At 40.3% G+C, this 22,740-nt stretch overlaps 1 protein-coding gene across 7 annotated transcripts in view; it reads right to left on the bottom strand.

The window, feature by feature from the left end:
* Nucleotides 1-391: 391 nt before the first annotated feature.
* Nucleotides 392-22,740, bottom strand: part of SLC41A2 (solute carrier family 41 member 2) — a 118,887-nt gene continuing 96,538 nt past the window's right edge. For all 7 annotated transcript variants that reach the window (XM_032346530.1, XM_032346528.1, XM_032346535.1 and 4 more), the window contains one exon: nucleotides 392-3,691. In XM_032346530.1, the coding sequence (XP_032202421.1) occupies nucleotides 3,506-3,691 (186 nt within the window). In that variant the 3' untranslated portion in view covers nucleotides 392-3,505. The remainder of the gene's footprint in view (nucleotides 3,692-22,740) is intronic.

Raw genomic sequence — 22,740 nt, 5'->3', positions numbered from 1 at the left:
ACAGCGCAGGCTGTTGGGCAGTGCGGGTTAACCTGATGGCTGAGGTTATACATTCGAAGATCTGTCTGAGCAGTCCTGTGTCTTTTGTGAGCCGTATTCAGCTGTGTGAGTGCCGGCAAGGCAGGGGCTGTGTTTAACTAGAGCTGTCCGGTGAGTCTGAAGGAGGCAGTTGAGGATGCATGGACTGGTGGACCTAGGAATGGAAGCTGAAAATAAGAGGAGTGTTCAATCGTGGAGAAGTGATAAAGCAATGGTTTGGAGGTGGATAGGTGGTCAGAGCATGGTTTATTATACTTGTTACAACAAATATTGACAGATCACTCCAGTCTCTTCTAGGTGAGTTCCACACAGGCTTGATGTCCTTCTAGTTTATCAAGAAGTACAACAAGGCTGTATTTCTTACATTTTATTCTTATTTGAGTTTACAACAATTCAAAGACAGCAGATGCCCATTATAAATGGGTATAGGATACCACAGATACATTGTAAGGCAAGGAAGCCCGATTACTGAAAGACTTCTTAGAATGTAGTTCATTTGGCTACATCACTGATAGTGTATGACAGGGAAACTTTTGATGTCTCCCAGAAGAGACATGACCATAAGTTCCCATTGTATCAGCTTCTAAACTTTATTTTTTAAAGGAAAAAAAAAGGTTAGTGAGCAAGAATAAAAATATGTTTTTAAAAAGATGATCTCTATATAAATAAAGTGTCTGATAAATTAGTGAAAGGAAGATGTTTGGAGAGGAGTTTTTATGTTGTATAAAAATAAATACTGTCAATTTACATTATATAAGACTGATAATAAATTATTTCATGGGTAAATAAGTCTCTTATTAGTTGCATACTTATGTAAAGGCTTTCAGAAAACCAGTCAAAAGCTTTTTATTAAAGGACTCTATATCCCTTTTATAAATTAACTGAGCTAATTGGTAACTGATTTTTCCATGTCTTTATTTTTCCTTATGACACACATGCCTTTTAGACTTTTTGTTGCTATAGTGAAGGTTGGGTAGCAAAAGAAAAAGGAGACAGAACTCAAATCAGCCACGCTAGTTACTTATTAGCATCTATGGAAAATGTTAAATCAGGGAAGGTGGTGGCCACTAAATGTTCAATGAAATTAGGCATTAGTTTTTATTCTGAAGTCTTCATTTATCTGTGTTTTCCTTGGTCTTAGAACATGAATAATTTAGAGTTGGGCTACACTTACCATTAAGACATATTAGATGGAGGTTTCCTTGTCTGAACACTAAAAGATGCGGCAATATTCTATTCTACTTTAGAAAATCCTGATGCTCCAGCCTATTTTCTGTCAGTTAATGAGTTAGGTACTCTCGGCACCCCTGGGGGGGTGGGTCATAGAAAGAGTAATTGGCTCAGGAGACCAGAGACCCAGATTTTAGTCATGATTTTGGCACTTTCACACCCAGGCAACGTTAGAAGCGTAACTTCTCTGCACTTCAGTTTCTTCTGGCGCAAAATACAGATAAGAATCTCTCCCTGATCTGGTTCACAGGTGCCGTTGTGAGTACTATATAATACAGTGTATTTGAGTGTGTTTCAGAATAGGTAATGCACTAAAGATGATGGTAAATGCTTTAAAAATGTAGTTTGCTGGACACTTTTTTATATTATAAATCAAGATAGAAATCTATCGGCAAACAGAAACGCTTATGAATCATACAGCCCAAATGTAAATAAGTAATTTACAAATGCTTTACAATAAAAATCAAAGAAATTATTTATGGATTTTTTTAAAGAAAAAAAAACTCTTTGCAGCTACATATTCATTGACTTAATCGTTCTTTCTTTTAAAAGAATGTTCACTATTTGACATTATAACTCTCCAAAGGAGAAAGTCTATAATTAGTTCAGTTCTCTGCCTTGGAAGATTCATTATAAGGCAGAAGAGTAGAATAATTAAAGTTTTAAAATAAGCAAAAATATATAACTCTATACCACAGTCCCCTTATTTTAAAGAATGTAAGAGGAATACGTCCCCCATTATGTTTATAAACAATATACTATTTATATGTTAACCCTAACTCCCAACTTAAACCATAATGATCAACGTTAATGTACATGTTTCCCCTTACCAGTTCAATTATTAGATATCTGATGGTCTTGAGAGACTCTACAGCATTTTTTTAAATGAACAATATGTGATATAAAAATGCTGACCTACTGAATAACTAAAGCGTTGGCCAAGTTTAGGAATATAGGTCAGAGATTTAGAAAAATATATAGGAAACATAGCACTGTATATGACAGAGTAGAGATAAGCCTGTGCAAACAGGTGATATGTACAGAGATGACCAACCACTAAGGTAACCCACCAACTTCTCTCTTAAAACAGTAAGCCTAAATGTTCCAACAAATGTCTTCAAAAGAGCAAATGGATCACTTGCTCATTCGAAATCTTACAATAAAATCATGGTGATATTAAATGGTAGTTTTTTTCATAAGAAAAAATTACAATACAGGTAATAAATAGTAAATCCTGGAGAGTAGCAAAATTTGCAGACCAAATGATAAAAGCATATCAATAAAATGTGTTTAAGAATAATTACATAAAGTTAGTATTTCTATAGCACTATAATCTTTACTATCAACCATCCAAGATTTTGTTCTTTGTCCAACACTTCTGCCTTCTCTCTGTTCGTCTCTCTCTTTCTTTCTCTCTCTCTCACACACACATACACACACACACACACAACACACACACACACAATTTCTTACACCATCCTGTCCCTATAAATGCAGCCCAGTTTATCTTCTGGTTTTGACTATTCAGTCTTCTTAGAAAGATCAAAATTCTTTCACTGAAACAATGGTTAAATATGACCCACTGCTTTCTTTATCTCTCGAGGTCATTCTGTGTTTCAAGGCTAGCCTGCCAAGACCTTACAGAGCTGAAGTTAAATTCACACTGGCACAGGGAAAAGTAAGTTTATCTTGTGCTCAGCAGAACATATTTAAGTCAGGTTGGGAGCTAATAGCTGATCATTTATCCTCAGCTAGCAGAGAGATGGGCATAGTTAAAACTATTAAAGGCTTGGTTTTGGTCCTTTTCATTTTATAGTAGGATATGCAGGACAACACATCTTTGAGACAAGACAGGCTGAAGGAGAACTCAGTTTCCTCAAACCTGGCATTATTAAGTTAAACAATAATAAATTACATTTCTGCTACATCAGTGATTTTTAAATTATTCACTGTAAACATCTTATATTCTTTCCTATTTAATTAATTTCAGAGCTTGAGCGTGTGTCTACATCTATGTCAAATTACCATTTATTCTACGAAAAGCAGCACAAATACTGTTCATTCTGGTTTTAACACAAATTCCTTAAAAAAATGTTAAGGCCATTTAATTGAATCAGGGCCAACTAAAGATTACCCTGGTAGAAGTCAACTACTGATTTAAGATTTTTGAAAAAGAGTCATAAGTGGTTGTCTTGTGTTTTCCTCGTTGGGACTTGAGAACAGTTTGTAGGATTTATTAGTCTCCAACGTCCCCATCTCGATCTCCAATAAGCCAAAGAAAATGAAAACTTAAGGCTAAAAGAGCTGTCCCAAGCAGGTCACCCAATGCCGTCAGATAGGGGATGGAGAAGCTATCCGGGTCCTTCCCTTTCCTCCAGAAGTGACGGACCATCCAGTCAGCAATCCACAGCAAGGTAAACACCTAGAAAACACCAGAGATCATTCCTGTGACTGGGACATTCGTGGCCCAGTAAACGTGAGGCCCACTGGGCCATACGTCTATACCACAGCTTTCTGAAAGGAAGAGCATATGTCAAAGTCAAGAACCACGCTTGAAAAGAAGAAATATTTAACTGGCAGGAAGCTTTCCTTCTCACAAGAAAAAAATGACATGTATCTCTGCAATTAATAACTTTTCTTCCACTTTTCCCATATGCCATGTCATTTTCTTCAAGCTTCCCCCAAATCCCAGGAGGCCTAATATTTAACAGTATTGCACAGTGGCCAAACCACTGCCTGTTTCAGCTTCTCTCTATATGATAAACCTGTGAAGAAGGAAGACATATAAGGAAGGAAATAAAAATTAAAATAAGGAATACATTCTCCTATTGCAGGTGTTATCAAATGAAATGACGATGGGGAACCAACCATTCACTTACTAATTAGAAGGCCACGGGTGGCCTGTCAGGGGGACATGCCCGTCAATGCTAAGAACCACCACCAGAAGGGTCCAATGAGGAATGACCTGTCTCCACAGATGCACAGATACAGACACAGCATCCAGATATTTTAAAGGGTGATTCAAATACTAAGGTGACAGATGTTAAGTACTTTCTAGGCTATCGGGAAAATGAAGACCATCAGAATGCTTTGAATTTGGGGATCCGATATTTTTTTTTCTTCGAATGTATAGAGTAGGAGGATCCTCTAATTTCTAAACTCCTTTAGTATTAAAAAGGGGTTTGGGGTTAGAGAGGTCAATGTTCCCTGGTTTTTGAGAACTTGGCAGGAACAGTGGCGTGGCTGTGAGCCCTCCTGCATCACCCACTCACCAACCGCAGGCAAGTCACTTAACCTCTCAGATGCTCCTTCTCCAAGTGAACATTAGAGATAATAAGGGCACCTACTTCATGAGAATGCTGTGAGAATAACAGACTACATCATCAGTCGCTGGCACACAGTAAGCTTTCACCAGATGCCTGCTATGAGTACATCTGAAGAGTGTCATTGCTGCAATAGTCTGTGGCCTCCCAGACAGAGAGAGCCCACCCCCGGTCCAGGGTCTACACCAAGGGGCTGTTATCTTTTGCTGTTCTGACACGTTGGCCATGGAGGTGAGGTGTCTGCCTTGAGTTCTAAACTTCTGTGTGCTGTGGTTAGCTCTGACACCTTTGCAGAGAGGAGACTGGCTTGTCTAAACAGAGAGGCAGACATGTACCCATTCCAAAGGAGTAAACTTTTAGATGTCTTTGGGCACCTGTCAGAGAGAGAGGCTGCATCTTAAGCCCCATTTTCTTTTGCAGGAGGCTGGTTCTTCTTTAGTGTCTCCCTGGCAAAGACTGTTTGGGGATCACAGAAAGTTCCATCAGGACAACCTGTGTTATATGTGGAGAAAGCATGGAACATTAGAACTTGGAAAAGATAAGACATGGATTTGACTTCCATTTATCAGCTGTATGACTTTGGGCAAGCTTCTTTCTACTCTGAGCCTAAATTTTCTCATTTGAAGAAAACCCAAAAGGACCTCGTGTCTGCCACACTGACTTTGAGATAGTTAATAACCGCCTCAGTCTGGGGTGGGGGGCAGAAAGAGAAAGGTAAGAAAGCAGCAGGAACTCAGGTTACATTATTAAAAGCATAATGTACAGACCAAGAAAGAGCGCCATCCACTGGGCTGCGGGTGGGCCAGGCCACATCTGGGCAGTGTGTTCTGTTCCGGATACCTTATTTCCATAGGAACTCGCTCCCCCTGGGTCTCCAGTGTCTAGCAAAGTGACTGGCTCCCCAAGCAGGCCCTTGCTATTTGACCGAATCCATGAGAATCAGTGGGACACGGAGTATCCCATGAGAACAAGAACAGTTTGTCCTGTGTAGGGAGAGTGGGAGATGTAAACTTAAGGTATGGCGTCAGGAGATATTAGTTTATAATACGCAGCTTCAGAGGGTAGTTTTAGGCTATGGGAGAAAAGTTACCAGAAGACAGAACTGTTTCCAAAATACCAATTTGGGTTGTCCATAAACAGATCAAGTCCCGCAGTAAACTCTATATTCCTGGAATGTATGGAGGTTCAATAAAGAAACATGCTATGAGTGAGTAATGATGTGTGCAGAAGGAAACAGCAGTTTTGAAGAGAATAAGGTAGGTTATTTCTATGGGATTGGCAGGAAATAGAAATAAATCTGTATAATATGTGCATTATATATATTTATATAGGATAAGTTCACATATATTTATATACGGAAATTTATGTAGTATATACTATCATACATATATGATAGGCATCCGACTTAGGAATTCCTTGTCTAACATCTGCACTGAATGGATTAGATTTGTCTAGAACAGGATTTGGCAATCTACAGCCTGTGGGCCAAATTCAACCTGCTGCCCGGTTTTATAAGTAAAATTTTATTGGAACGCCACTCTACCCACTTATTTACTTCCTGTCTATTTAGTCTATAATCCTCGCAACATTCTCATGAAAGAGACACTCTTCTTATCCCCAGTGTTCTTCTGGAGCAATCAAGTCTGAGAGGTTAAGTGACCTGATTGGCACTGCAATGACAGAACGATGTAGTTGTGACAAAGACCATATGGTCCACAAAACCCAAGATATTTACTCTCTGGCCCTTTGCAGAAAAAGGTGTGCTGACCCCAGGAGATAAATGCTTATTCACACAGAAAGAAATAAAATAGCATCTGTACTGCATATCCCAAAATAAATTCTACATAAGACTCAGGTACAAAAAAGCAATACCTGGGAAGTTTTATACGACCTTGATGCGGAGGATGATTTCATAAGTAAAATGCATAAAACATTAGTTTATATTAAAGATTTCCATGGTTCAATAAACACCATATATAAAGTTAGAAATCGTGCCCCAAGCTTGGGGGGAAAAAGGGCTCTGCATTGTATATAACCGACAAAGAATTAGCATTTGGAATATTTAAAGAGAATATACAGAGAACTCCTACGGCTCATAAGAAAAAGGAACAACCCAATAGAATGGAAAAGGAAATTGAAAGTGTTAATAAACATATGAAAAGATGCTCTACCTCACTAATAATACGGGAATGCAAATTAAACCACATTAAACTCCATTTCATACTCATCTGAGTGGCAAAAATCAATTTTTAAGCAACAGTTATAGTGAACCTTGTTTTTCTAAAATGGCCTTTTATGGGGAGATGGCACTGTTCAAAGAGGTTCACAAGAACTGACTTACTCCTCAAAATACCTCTAGAATATGCTATGGACTATGATTACCCCTTTTTGACATAAAAGGGCACGAAGGCATACGTGAAGTATAGGAAGTCTGCCAGATATCACACGGAGGGCACACAGCTCGTGGGCGGAGGCAGGCTCCAACCCATTTTATAGTCTAACGCTAAAACCCACATTATTAAACATCAGTTGGTAAAAAGAACTCCGCATTGGTAACAGGAGCATAAATTAGCACAACCAATCTGCAGACCAGCTTGGCAGTCTCTGTCAGATTTGAAGATGGGCATTTCTTCAATTCACCAATTCCACATAGAAACATGATTTAAAAAAAAAAAAGATTTATTGATTTATTTGTCAAAGAGAGAGAGAGCGAGCGAGCGAGAGCAGGAGCCCTGGCAGAGACAGAGAGAGAAGCAGGCTCCCTGCCAAGCAAGGAGCCTAATGCAGGACTCGATCTCAGGATGCTGGGATCATGACCTGAGCCAAAGGCAGCCGCCTACCCAACTGTGCCACCCAGGAGTCCCATGAAACATGATTTTTTCCCCTTTTTCTTCTGCAACATGGGTAAAAGGATAAAACTGTTCACGGCTGAAGGAGACTGGCCTGGAAATTCTACTGATCCCGGTCCCATGTGGCTACCCAAAGGATTGAGAGGACCCATCTCTTGGGGGACTTGCAGAAACTCTGCTGGGAAACTCCGGCAGGCACGCTCTCAGAAATGCATAAGGACATTCCTTGCACCGCCATCCTGGAAGTCTGAAGTTGGAGATAACCTCAAAAGGCTATTGACAAAGGAATGAATAAATTAACTCTTAGGTCATGCAGGTCTTAGGTAACGTTAGGTCTCTGAACGCTACAGAGAAGCTAAAACAAAATGAAAAAGAACTCCACAAATCAAGAGGAGTTATGTCTCAAAAGCCTAAGGTGGAAAGCAGAAAGCAGTAGGAGACTACGGGAAGTACGATTCCAATAAGGCTTATGAATATGAAAGACAATACGATGTGTTATTTACAGATTCATTCCGTAGCAGTGCTCGAGAAACATGCTTGGCAGTGATACACACCAATTTAGATAACGGCTCGGGAGGGACTCCAATGAGACCAGGAAGTGATACGCAGGAGGCACCAGCCGTATACATGATGCATTTTTATTGATCATTCTGAAGCAGCTGCTTAAATAATTTGTTAAGGGTTGATAAAGCCGGGTAGTAAATACAAGGTATTTTATCTCCTGTAACTTCCTGCACATTAGAATTTATAATTAAAAAAATGGGGGGGCACCTGGGTGGCTCAGTGGGTTAAGCCTCTGCCTTCGGCTCAGGTCATGATCCCAGGGTCCTGGGATCGAGCCCCGCATCAGGCTCTCTGCTCAGCAGTGAGCCTGCTTCCCCTTCTCTCTGCCTGCTTGTGATCTCTCTCTCTCTTTCTAAAAAAAAAAAAAAAAAAAAAAGGGGAGCAGCCAGGGCAGCAGTAAGTCACTGACCTGGGCTGCCAGAGCCACCTCTTTGAACGCCTACGCAGGGGGACACCCCAGAGAGGAAGTCGGTGTGTCCCGTCCAGTCCGTGAAAGGTCCAGACTTGTTAGGACCACGTGGTGCTGGGACTAATGCCAAAAGGGTACTTAAATGTCTGTGTGTGGAGTAGGCCAAAATCTAAGTCTTTCATGATTCTTGCAGCTGTTCTCCCCAGCTCGGAAAATAGAGACATTTTCTAGAGAAACTGAAGGGGAAAGTCACAGGACTCAAAAGTACTAGGAACTATAAAGTTTGAAGAACGAGGATTAATTGGAAGTCTGCATAGTTAACAACGTGATTCCTTTAGACCCTTGCTTTGTTCCAAGACCAATGGCAGGCAGGAGTATCTCCCCCCAAGAGAGGACATCAGATGTTCCAATTCGGAGGGCTCCCAGCTAAGTGGCCGACCCCCGGGCCTCCGACAGGAGGGCGCTCCGTCCACAGCCTTCTCTCCTCCAAGCTACCCACACTCTCCACGCCTCCGTCTCCTCCCTGTGAAATACAGGAAATCATCCCTATCTCATAGATGACACAGTGCAGAATACTTACAACAGCACATGCCACATAGAAAGAAAATAATAAATATTTGTTATGATTAAAAAAATAGTAGCACCTGGATGGCTCAGTTCATGATCCCAGGTCCTGGAATGGAGCCTGCATCCGCACTGGGCTTCGAGTCTGCTTCTCCCTCTGCCCACCCCACTGTGTGCACTTAGAGTGTGCACTCTCTCTCTCTCTCTCTCTCTCAAATTAAAAAAAAAAAAAATTAATAAATAAATAACAGGTTCGGGGCACCTGGGTGGCTCAGTGGGTTAAAGCCTCTGCCTTCGGCTCAGGTCATGATCCCAGGGTCCTGGGATCGAGCCCCGCATCAGGCTCTCTGCTCAGCAGGGAGCCTGCTTCCCCTTCTGTCTCTCTGCCTGCCTCTCTGCCTCCCTGTGATCTCTGTCTGTCAAATAAATAAATAAAATCTTTTAAATAAATAAATAAATAACAGGTCCTACACGAAGGAACAAGAACCTGACTTTTCCAACAGCAGCACTGGAGACAAGCAAAATCTTGAGAGAAAGGTATTTCTAATCTCTAATCCTGTACCCAGTCAATGTTCACCCAAGTGTTGAGGGTCAAGGACAGCATTTTGAGACATGCATGCACTCAGGAAGTTTTCTCTCAGGCTCTCCTTCTTTGGAACTTTCTTGAAAATGTGTTGGCACAAAATGAGGGGAGAACCGAGGGAGAGAGGAAGGGGGATGGGGAGAAAGAAGAGCCAGCGGAGGAGAGCAGTGAGGGAAGGCGGCTCCGGGACGGGAGCTGTGCACGGGGCTGGGGAGCCAGAGTCTAGACGCAGCAGGTAAAGGGAGCACACTGGAAATGAGGTCTCCACGATCAAGGCCAATGGCAAATTATCTGATATAACAGAGTTTGGGGGGCAAAAAACTAAGTATAGATGTGTGACAGCTGTGATGGGACACCGGGGAAAAAATTAAGGACTGGTGTACAGGAAACGATGCCAGTGAAAAAAACAGGGAAATTATGTCCAGGGGAAAAAAAGAGAGAGAGAGAAAGAGAGAGAGAAATTAAAAAAAAACACACACACACATATATATATATATATATATATATATGTGTTAAAAAAAGAAAGAAAGAAAATATAATTATAATGCATGACTTGGCTCTGGGATAAATGATATTTATAGTCATAGAATATAAACAATACTTATTCATTAAATAAAAATTGAGCCTTCCTATATTAGGAGGAAGAAAGTTGGGGGGATAAGGCATGGGGTAAGATGGCCAGATCCTCGCCTACTGTGACTAACAGTCCATAGATAATTTCTTTTTTTTTTTTTTTTTTAAAGATTTTATTTATTTATTTGACAGAGAGAAATCACAAGTAGATGGAGAAGCAGGCAGAGAGAGAGAGAGAGGGAAGCAGGCTCTGCCGAGCAGAGAGCCCGATGCGGGACCCGATCCCAGGACCCTGAGATCATGACCCGAGCCGAAGGCAGCGGTTTAAACCACTGAGCCACCCAGGCGCCCATAGATAATTTCTTAAATTAAGAAAGCAGAATTACCAATCCAAGTACAACATAGAGATAAAATAACAGAAGTAGCTAGAGTTGCTCTGGAGGACCAATAGTATGTAGTTTTTTACACACACATGTAAAAGAACTTTTTAAAAGATGTAACATATCTTTTTTCAATATGTGACCCATGAATGAGCTATGAACTCAATTTAATGTAACTGGTCCTTTAAGAAATGAACTAGAATAAAATAGCTACAATGGGTTAGAATAAAAAGTATTAGCATGCTAATAAGGGTATTTTGTACAAATTTTGTTTCAGCTATGAAATTACATGTTTATATATTTTATTTATATATGTGTGCATTAGTTTCAGTATAAACGTATTTCTTTTCTTTCTTTTCTTTTTTCTTTTTTTTTTTTTTTTTTAATAGAAGGGAAGGGAGAAGGAGAGGGAGAGAGAGAATCTTAAGCAGGCTCCATGCCCAGTGTGGAGCCCAACACGGGGCTCACTCCATCTCACGACTCTGAGATCATGACTTGAGCCAAAATCAAGAGTCAGCTTAATTGGGTGACTGAGCCACCCAATTACCCCCTAAACATGCATCTTACTGAGTGTTGGGGTCAAAAACATTCGAAAGCTACTGCTCTAACATGAACATCTGACATGTTACATTCCAGGGATCTCATGTAGAAATCTCTGGAAGGAGAAAGAAAATGATGTCATCTTTCTACTTGAGTCTCTTGACTTCTGGCAAAACACTTCTCCACTTATCCACGATAAGGTGGAAACAAATGTGTGTTGCTGAACGGGTTCTACTGATGAACGATCGCGTTACTGTCAACAGGGGAATAAACCGTCAAGCCTTCCTCACCTTCACAATGAGAAATTCATTACTTAACTCATGGGCGGGTTGAAGGAATTAAAGTGTATGTATAAAGGGTAAGCAAGTGTCTGCACACAGTCAGTGCTCAATAACTATTAATGCCACCCTCATTGTTCCTTGGCTATTATGCTGAATCTATCATCTTTATTTCAAAGGTTGTTGGGGGATGCCTGGGTGGCTCATTTGGTTGAGCAGCTGGCTCTTGGCTTCCGTTCAGGGCATGATCTCAGGATCCTGGGATGGAGCCCCATGTGGGGCTCTCTGCTCCGCGGGGAGTCGGTTTGGGATTCTCCTTCTCCCTCTTCTCCTCCCCCACTCATGCTAGCTCTGTCTCTCTCTCTCAAATATATAAAATCTTTAAAAAACAAAGCTTATTGGAATGGAAGTGTGAACACTGGTTTCTAACACTCACTAACCATGTGACTTTTCTCTCTCTGATCTTTAGTGTAGGCTTTTTTTTTTTTTTAAGATTTTATTTATTTATTTGACAGAGATCACAAGTAGGCAGAGGGGCACGCAGACAGAGAGAGACAGAGGAGGAAGCAGGCTCCGCGCCGAGCAGAGAGCAAGATGTGGGCTCGATCCCAAGACCCTGGGTTAATGACCTGAGCCCATGGCAGAGGCTTTAACCCACTGAGCCACCCGGGCACCCCAGTTTAGGCTTCTTTAAAATAAATGTCTTCATAGTCTGTTCTAGCTCTGCAGTACAAAGGTAAGAAATTTGTTGTCAAGAACTACACAGCAATAGCTTGCCTCACTATTCCCATCCACTGCAACCTCCTCCCACATTCTTACGCCGTTAATTGGATTTAAGTTCCCTTCCCATGCAATTTCTTTTTAAAGGTATTAGGATGACTTAAAAGTTCACTCAGGATTTCAATTTATTAATTATTTTTACAAGTTAAGAAAGGATTTCAGTGTTTCTTTGGAACACTGTGTCATGAATTATTAAAATCACAATAAATATCACATACTTCTTAATGCAACATTTTATTTTTTAAAAAAACTAGATGATTATTTAAGGAATGCATGCTTTTCACTGTAAAAACACATTGAAATCAAACCAAGGATAGACTGCTTTTACATGTTTGTTTTTTATGAAATATGCATAAATTCTTTGGGTAAATATACCTTCTGAAAAGGCAATTTTGTAGCCTACTCTGCATGTTCTAGATGTATTGCTTGGAATTTAAATAAATGTCCAAAGTACAAAAATATATATTTGCTTTGGACGATATTGATTCTCTTGGCCAACTCCTCCTTTGAGCTAAAATCAACATTCCCACGTACTAGCCTTCCCTCAGTGCCCTGAATGCCAGTAATGGCCTTGTGTATTGTGTAAAGAAAGATGATTCTTCAGGGAAGGAAGGCTTAGAAATATGATGCAAATAAACACGAGGAATAGCAAATTAGTACGGTTCTTCCAAACCCCTAACTTACAAAGGCTGAATTTACTTCCCGTCTCAAAATATGCTTCCCTGATCCAGTTCCCAGACTAGAAACCCTACTCATTAAAATCGAATATATAAACGTTTGCTCAGGAGGATTTAGGATTATCAGTCAACAGGAATTCAATCTACTCCTGATATTTAAATAAAAGCAACTTTTCTTTGGTCTGAACTATTTTTGTAAGGTGGCAGGTGGAGGAAGGTGGGAAATGGATAGACCTTATTTTGAGACGGAGCCCGTAATACTCCCACGGAGTCCACGGCACAAAAATGGAGAGTTTCTTCTATCCAAAAGAAACTTCTAGAATGTGTCTCTTTAAAAGGTACATATTCTAGGATACTGGTAGTGTTTTACTTCTTAAACTGAGTAGTGAGTGTCCTGGTGTTCACTGAATGATTCTTCTTCATACCTTATACATGTCATTGTTCATCTAATCAACATTTAATATAATAATTAAAATTTAAAAAAATTGGGGGGCTGGGTGTTCATGAACCCTGGCCCATTTAATCCCACCATTGCTTGCTCCCTCGTCTGACCAAGTCATTCTGTTCCAATCATGCAAAGAGCCAGTGATAATTAATGTCACTTCACATTAGGAAATGACAACCTGAAAATTAAAAAAAGGGGGGGGGGGCAAAATAAGATGTTTTTTAGTCTCTAAAAAGGGGAAAAAAGATAGAAATAAAACATGAAATAGCCATAGGAAATGAATGTTTATTGATTTTTTTCCTACTGAGTTAAATTACTTTAATGCTGCTAGTATCCTCAGAATATTAAGGAAAAGATGCAGCAGGCAGAAACCAGGCCCTTAGCAACTTAGGTGCTCCTCCTCCAACCTTGGCCCAAAGCCCAAGATTGCCCTGCTATGGTAGCAGGGAGATCTACCATCTCCCTTTCAGGTAGGAGGTCTTTCTGCAGGTTGCCTAGTAAAACATTTCACTGAAAAAAAAAAAAAAAAAGGAAAGAAAGAAAAAGAATATTCATTCATTTAAAACCATTTATTGTATGTCTTTCCAATATATGTATTATAAATTTGAGAAATCATCTTTTTAAAAATATTTTTTAAATAGCACACCAAAATATTTGTGGAGGTGGTCTTTGAGTGTGGGGATTATCAGCAATTTTACCACAATGAGTGTATGTTGCTTTATGATACGAAACAAAGCCCAAACTAGAACAAAAATGCCCATGAAACGATGACCAAAACGATGACCGCTTCTTGCCTAAGCTCAGCAGAGAAATCTGTTTTTTTTCACTTTACTAGATGACATATGGTCTCAAAAAACAGATTTAAAAAGGCTAACTTTGAAATCTACAGGAACCGAGTAAGAAATATTGCTAGAACACGGAACTGCCTGGAAAACATTTTAAAGGTAGGTAAGGTTAAAAAAAAAAAAAAAAGGTGCAGGTAAAATGAAAAGGGTCAGAAGTACAGTTCTGAACTTCTTTGACATAAGAAAGGTAAGCCCTGAAAAGAAGACAACTCATTTTAATTGGAGGAAATAAAAGGAAGAGGCAAAGAAATGGCAGATATTTGAAAATCAATCTTTTCTTGATACAGAAAGGTCTCTTTAAGTTATTGGTTAGAGACAGAATATGGAGAAAAGCAGGGAATTAGAGTCGGGAGTACAAAAGGAAGGAACATGCATAATTAATCTAATTCACCTCTTAAAAAAAGCAGCCATGACAAGTGACAAGCATGGAAACCCAGACATAATCCACTTGGACTTCCATAAGGTTAGAGAGACAGTATCACATAGATTCATAAATATAATTACTGCTGCTGTTGAAATCCTAGCACAGTGAGAACTCTATGTTAAGAGCAGAGAATAAAAGGATATTGATTTGGCAGGAATCACAGAGAAAAACATCTACATTAGTTTTGGTTACTTGGCATATCCGTAGCTGTAAAAACATAAACACTCCTATAAATGAACTGAGACCCACATAAAGAAGAGAGTTTGCAATTAAGAAGAATGACACATGATTTCTTTTGAGACTAAAATTTAAAAAAACATGTGAAGGCTCAAAAGAAAACAGTTGCATAAGAATAGACATACACATCAGTGGAATGGAATAAAATTCAGAAACAGACCCACATACACATAAACTGATTTTGACAAAGACATGAAGGTCATTCAAGGTGGGTAAGGATAGTTTTCCCAATAAATGGTGCTGGAACAGATGGGTATTCATAAGGAAAAATATGAACCTTAATCTGTCATTCACAAAAATTAATTCAAAATGGATCAGAGACAACAAAAAGAGCTAAAACCATAATCTTCTGGAACAGGAGAAACCCTTCATAAGCCAGGCATAGGCAATGGTTTCTTAGGACAAAGAAAAGCACTAGTCATAATGAAAAAAAAAATGATAAACTGACTTTATTAAAATTGAAACCTCTGCTGTTAAAATACATGGTTAAGAAAATGAAGAAGCAATGTATAGACTGATAATATTTTCAGAGCATGTATATAACAAAGGACTTGTACCAAGAATATATAAAGAACTCTTACAACTCTGTAAGCCAGCCCACCTTTAAAAACAGACAAGACTTGAACTGGACCATTTTCTTACACCATACAGAAAAATAAACTCAAAATGGATGAAAGACCTCAATGTGAGATAGGAATCCATCAAAATCCCAGAGGAGAACACAGGCAGCAACCTCTTTGACCCTGGCCACAACTTCTTGCTAGACATGTCTCCAGAGGCAAGAGAAACAAAAGCAAAAGTGAACTATTGAGACTTCATCAAGATCAAAAGCTTCTGCATAGCAAAGAGAACAGTCAACAAAACCAAAAGGCAACCTATGGAATGGGGGAAGATATTTCCAAATGTCTTATCTGATCCAGGGCTGTATCCAAAAATCTATGAAGAACAAACTCAACACTCAAAACACAAAAAAAATCCAGTCAAGAAATGGGCAGAAGACATAAATAGACATTTCTTCAAAGAAGACATACAAATAGCCAACAGACAAATGAAAAAATGCTCAACGTCTTTCAGCATCAGGGAAATACAAATCAAAACCACAATGAGATACCACCTCCCACCTGTCAGAATGGCTAAAATTAACAAGTCAGGAAATGACAGATGCTGGCGAGGATATGGAGAAAGGGGAACCCTCCTACACTGTTGGTGGGAACGCAAGCTGGTGCAGCCACTCTGGAAACAGTATGGAGGTTCCTCAAAAAGTTAAAAATAGAGCTACACTATGACCCAGCAACTGTACTACTAGGTATTTATCCACAGGACACAAACATAGTAATTTGAAGGGACACCTGCACCCAATATTTATAGCAGCAATGTCCACAATAGCCAAACTATGAAAAGAGCCCAGATGTCTACTGACAGATGAATGGATAAAGAAGATATGTGGGGGGTGTGTGTGTGTGTATGTGTGTGTAATGGACCACTACTCAGCCAAGAAAAAGAACGAAATCTTGCCATTTGCAACAATGTGGATGGAACTACAGGATATTATGCTAAGCAAAATGAGTCAGCCAAAGAAAGACAAACACCATATGATTTTGCTCATATGTGGAATTTAAGAAACAGAATAGATGAGTACAGGGGAAGGGAAGGAAAAATAAAATAAGATGAAAACTGAGAGGGAGGCAAACCATATAAGATGCTGAACTCTAGGAAACTGAGGGTCGCTGGAGGGGAGGTGGGTGGGGGGGATGGGGAACTGGGGGATGGGCCTTAAGGAGGGCACTTGATGGAATGAGTACTGCATGTTACATGCAATGGATGAATCGCTAAATTCTGCCTCTGAAACTAATTTTTTAAAATAATAAATTAAAAAAATATATAGAAGGACTCCGAAGAGTTTTCTTTGCAGCAACAGCCTATAGCAGGCGTCAGCAAACTACAGCCTACAGGCCAAATCTGGCCTGCCACCTGCATGGCCCACAGGCTAAGAATGGTTTTGATATTTTTAAGTGGTTGAAAATAATTAAAGGGAGATTAGTATTTTGTGACACACAAACATTGTAAGAAATTTAATCTCCAGTGTCCATAGTAAAGCCTTGCTGGGACCCGGCCATGTGATTTGTATTTATTTATTTATTTATTTATTTACATTTATTTACGCAGTGTCTATGCTGTGTTGTCACAGCAGAGTTGAGTACTTGTGACAGAGACCATGTGGCCTGCAAGGCCTAAAATGTTGACTATCTGGCCTTTTCCAGAAAAAGTTTGCTGATCCCTGCCCTAGAGTAGAGGACCGTTTTCTGTCATCTTCTACTAATAAATAATGAGATTACCAGGTTCAATTCTCAGTCCTTTTACTTATCTTGTGATGGAGTAGAAGAGAAAAAGACTTTGGAGTAGTACAGATCTAAGTTCAAGCTTTAGCTATTACTTAACTGCTTCTGTGACTCCCCGTAAATTTTTTAAGCTTTCGGTCTCTAAGATCTGTCACTTGGAAAGTAGGGAAGACTACGCACATCTCAGAGGACTGCTAAAAGGATTACGTGAACTAAGGATAAAATGTCTGGCAGCTCATAGGCACTTAATAAGTATTAGTTCTTATTCTTCTTGTAAGTAAGGTATCCAAGAACAGTGGCTCATCAAATCCGGGCGAGAAGAGTATGTTCCTGATCACTCACCAAACGGTTTTTGAATTCGAAGCCACAAGCTATTGTTTGTTATTTTGCCTGTTATTATTCTGACACTAGGTAGTTATCAAACTTTACTTTTGTTATTGTTGTTCTTTGTGCCTTTATCTGTATTTAGTGTAAATGTAACAATATGTTACGTATCTCTTTGGCTCTGGCTTCTTCTGCTCAGACAATGAGGAACCGTGTCAGTATTTGCCCAGATACTCAAAGTACACTCAGCACATCTTGAATCCAATTTAACAAATACTTATTTATACCTAACACAGAAAACATTGTGATAAGCTTCATTAAGAAAAGAATACAACACAGTTATTGCTTTCAATGAGATCAGAATCTGTGTGAAGAAACATGACTGAAATGCCTAAAATAATCGGAGAATACTATAAAGCTGGATACTTCTTTGAGAATTATTTACTCGAACAGGCAGGGGCTGATGCTGAGTCTACAATGCTGACTGACATCATCCCTGGTCTTTCTGTCTCCATTCAAGTACAACCTTGTCTGAAACAAATGCCCATTATTGAACTAAAAACAAAACCAAACATAATATAGACTCAACTAGAAAACAAAACCAAACATAGTAAGACTCAACTAGAAAATCCCTTGGAAAAAAAGGTGGAAGGGACCTTAGTAGAGCTGGACAGTAATACCAGTCAAGAACCTAAAACAGGTTCTACAGAGAACCTCCAGAAACAGATGATTCATGGAAAATGGACTATCAACACAAGATTCTCAGAACAGAGATGACTATACAGAGTAGACGGCTTCCACACAAGATTATGAAGATAACAGTTGCAGTGAGAGCTAACGGAATGGTTTTAGACTTTCTTGGGGCCAACCAAAACCACTAGTAACACTCATGCTACCTATACCTGACCAACATTACAGATGAAGTAAAGCCATCTCTATCTGAGCTGAAGAAAAGGCAATCTAGGGGCGCCTGGGTGGTTCAGTGGGTAAAGCCTCTGCCTTTGGCTCCTGGGATCAAGCCCCGCATCAGGCTCTCTGCTCAGTGGGGAGCCTGCTTCCCCCTCTCTGCCTGCCTCTCTGCCTACTTGTGATCTCTGTCAAATAAGTAAATAAAATCTTTAAAAAAAGAAAAAAAGAAAAGGCAATCTGGCTACCTAAGGAATGCTTAAGACTTCTTATCTGGGTCACATCTGAAAAATCTTAGCTTATGCTAGTGACCTATACTGGAGTCCCTTCTTCTAATACTTTTCATCATTCTCGTTTGCCTCACAATCCTCTGATGTTTATTGTAAAGCACCTCAAATTCTTCAACAGCCACTGTGCCGGCAGATGTTTCAGCAAATGACTCAAAGGAAAAAAAAGAGACATCAGATATTCACAAATGAAACCTCATCTTCCAGAAGAACCAGCAACATAGGTGAAGGTCTGCGCAATCCCTAATGATCTCCTGCAGCTTCGACTCAGTGAAGAACAAAAACAGAGACTGGGGATTTAGAAAGTTCGCGCACTCTCAGGAAAACACTGGTGATTCTTTAGCCATGTAACCAAGAGCCATCGGAACTGGTTTTGAATCCATTCAATCAACAAACAACTTACATTACTGAACACACTTTAAAAGCCAGACCATCAATGACCATCCTTACTTCTGAAGCAGCCCATTAGGAACAAATTCAGTCCAAGACACATACGGCTTGGGGACAAACCAAACAACATTAGTCACACCCAAGTAACCATACTTCTACAGATGGTGTCAACCCACTCGTGCCTTTGAAAATCTGCCAATCCCTTAGCTCCACAGTTCCCCTAAACTCCTATGTAAGATCAGCAGTTTGCCGGGCTGGAGAGATCTGCCTGATCCCAGCACAGCTCCCTTACAACAGCGAGCAATAAATTCCACTCTGTCTCTCTTTTTTTTTTTAGATACCCAATGATGGTCTCTTTTATGAGACCATCATTAGACCAATGATGGTCTAATTCCTTTTATTTATTTATTTCTATTTTATTTACTTACTTGAGTGAGAGAGGGAGGAGAAAGCACAAGCAGAGGGAACAGCAGGAAGAGAGAGAGAGAGAGAGAGAGAGAGAGAAGCAGGCTCCCCACTGAGCAGGGAGCCCGATGTGGGGCTCTATCCCAGGACCCCAGGATCATGACCTGAGCCGAAGGCAGACACTTAACCAACTGAGCCACCCAGGCGCCCCAACATTCCTTTTAATAATACAACTAGAACTAACATGGACATTTAGCTTCAAAATTTTAAAAAGTAGTGTATGGTCCTAAATATTTATTTTTAAAAATAAGCCAAAAATGTTTAATTACAAAATCAATCAGGTCAGTATTTCTACGGTGAATATTCTGGGATCACAACCAAAAAGATTGTATTCTGGCAGATTTCTTGAGTAATGATTTTTACGTTTTTCAATTAAGTGCTTTCAAGGGGCTGTGTTATAAGATTTTTTGTTGGTGATGTGAGAAGTCCTCTAAGTCATGTCTGCAATCTCAGCAGGATTCAGAGCACGGCTGGTTACATCCGAACCAGAACACTAGAAAAAGATGGCTCAGCTCCTCTGGCCCTACCTTCATCTTCATCAGGGTCGACAAGCCTGAAAAGAGTTCCCTTTCTCAATGCCGTGCTACCCAGGGATCCGACATGCTATGCCTCCAATGAGGCAGACAATCATTTCATCTTCCGTGCCTGCCTGGCTTGTAGCCCCAGCATACTTGTCTAGAGAATTAATCATAAATATGGATTTAGGGCAGTGTCTCCATTTCCAGACCCTACCACCCAAGCTACAGTAACATTACCACACTATCGTATCACAAAAATACCATCACAAGGTTAAAAAAGAATCTCAAAAATTCACCTGTTTCGGGACGTCTGGGTGGCTCAGTTGGTTAAAGCCTCTGTCTTTGACTCAGGTCATGATCTCAGGGTCCTGGGATCAAGTCCTGCATCGGGCTGTCTGCTCAGCGGGGAGCCTGCTTCCTCCTCTCTCTCTGCCTGCCTCTCTGCCTACTTGTGATCTCTGTCAGTCAAATAAATAAAAAAAATTCACCTGTTTCAACTGCCTACATTAAGGTAACCATATTCATCAAATCCCAAAGTTAAAGTAGACATTTTTGTAACGAGAGAGAAAAAAATTCTTGGAACTGTTGCTCTTCCCCCTCACATTTCCTCTGTCATTCTCTTCAGGCTTTCCTTTCAGCCCAAACTGACAGAAACCAGTGAAGAGACAGAGGCAGACTAGTAACTCAGAAAGAAAGAGCTCCTTACCTTCCATTTGAACTCTGGTGAATTTAAGTCTTGAGGAGAGACAAAAGAATGTGAATGAGGTCAGTCAACCTGTTAAAAATCCCCTGCTTGGGGCTCCTGGGTGACTCACTCAGTTAAGCATTTGACTCTTGGTCTCAGCTCAGCTCTTAATATCAGAGTCATGAGTCCAAGTCCCACGTTGGGCTCCACACTGGGCATGGAACCTCCTTAAAAAAACATAATAAGAGACACCTGGGTGGCTCAGTCAGTTAAGCGTCTGCCTTTGGCTCAGGTCATGATCCCAAGGTCCTGGGATCGAGTTCCATGTCGGGCTCCCTGCTCAACGGGAAGCCTGCTTCTCCCTTCCCCTGCTTACGCTCTCTTTTCTCTCTCTCTCTCTGACAAATAAATAAATAAAATCCTAAATAAAAATAAAATAAAATAGATGGCCCTTTTTTTCACCCCAATGTTCATAACAGCTATGGCCACAGCCACCAAACTGTGGAACAAACCAAGATACCCTTCAACAGACAAATGGATAAACAAGATATGGTCCATATACACAATGGAGTATTATGCCTCCATCAGAAAGGATGAATCCCAGCTTTGGTATCAACAGGGACAAGACTGAAGGAGATTATGCTGAGTGAAGTAAGTCAAGCAGAGAGAGTCAATTATCATATGGTTTCCCTTATTTGTGGAGCATAAGGAATAACACAGAGGACATGGGAAAATGGAGAGAAGTGAGTTGGGGGAAATCAGAGGGGGACACAAACCATGAGAGACTGTGGACTCTGAGGAACAAACTGAGGGTTTTGGAGGGGGAGGGGGATGGAGGGTTGGGTAAGCCTGGAGGTGGGTATTAAGGAGGACATGTCCTGCACGGAGCACTGGGTGTGGTGCATAAACAATGAGTCTTGGAACACTGAAAAAAAATTAAATTAAAAAATAATAAAATCCATGGTTGCTTGGCTCTTTCCTTTGAAATGCCATCTGGGAATAGGAGTTGAGTTAGTGTAGTAATAAAAACATATACGAGCACACCAAGTAATGAGGCCTACTGTGTGCCACACATTTAAACATCATTGCTGCTGTGAAAAGAGGAATCATTATCCTCATTTTACAGGCAAAAACAGTAAGACCCCCAAGGAATGAAGTAACTTGCCTAAGGCTAAGCCAGTGAACTCTCAGTGTTAGCGGGGAGCGGTTTATCCCAGGATTCCGGTTAGGCCCTGCTGCCACCATTTGTACGGAGAAGAATGACTTCAAGGAATTAGTGGGCAATGGAATCACAGCAGGGACTCTGAAGGCTAGATTCCATAGGTACTGATCCCCTAAGAGACTCATTGCTCCAATAATCCACAGCTGCTGAACACGATGATATTAAAATAGCGAGACAGTAATGGCACCTTAACACAGATAACCTCATTTCATCCTTAAAACCACCCACACGGGGGCACGTGGGTGGCTCAGTGGGTTAAGCCTCTGCCTTGGCTCTGGTCATGATCTCAGGATCCTGGGATGGAGCCCCGCATCGGGCTCTCTGTGCGGCGGGGAGTCTGCTTCCCCCCCACCCCCTGCCTGCCTGCCTCTGCCTACTTGTGGTCTTTCTCTCTCTCTCTCTTTCAAATAAATAAATACAATACTTTAAAAAAAAAAAAAAAAGAAAGAAAGAAACCACACGGTGGTCTGTTCTTAGTCGATTTTTACAGATGAGAAAACACAATCCCTGAGAGGTCAGCTTGCTGAAGTGGACACAGGCATAAGTGGTAGAAACCAGAGGCCAGAACCTTACATACTATAAACTCTACCACATCAGATGATTGTGTCAGATCCCTCAAGTTTGTTGCCAGTGGAGCTAATTTTGAAAATCATCATTTTCTAAAACCCAATAAGCTCTTCAGTCTAGTCTTTAAAATCCTTCATGATCTTGCCACAATCTGTAATTTTCAACCTCATTTTCCGGAAATTTTCTTACTCTTTTCTGTAAATACCCTGAGTTTGCTACTTCCTTTTGCTGAAATGGTATTTTCTAGGGATCTACAAAACAAAATTTTATCCATTCTACATCTTCCTCCCCACGTAG

This window comes from Mustela erminea, chromosome 6 (genome assembly GCF_009829155.1).
Source record: "Mustela erminea isolate mMusErm1 chromosome 6, mMusErm1.Pri, whole genome shotgun sequence".
In the NCBI taxonomy this organism is placed as follows: Eukaryota; Metazoa; Chordata; class Mammalia; order Carnivora; family Mustelidae; genus Mustela; species Mustela erminea.
The sequence above is the reverse complement of the archived record's forward strand: the minus strand, read 5'-3'. Positions and strand labels throughout refer to the sequence as shown.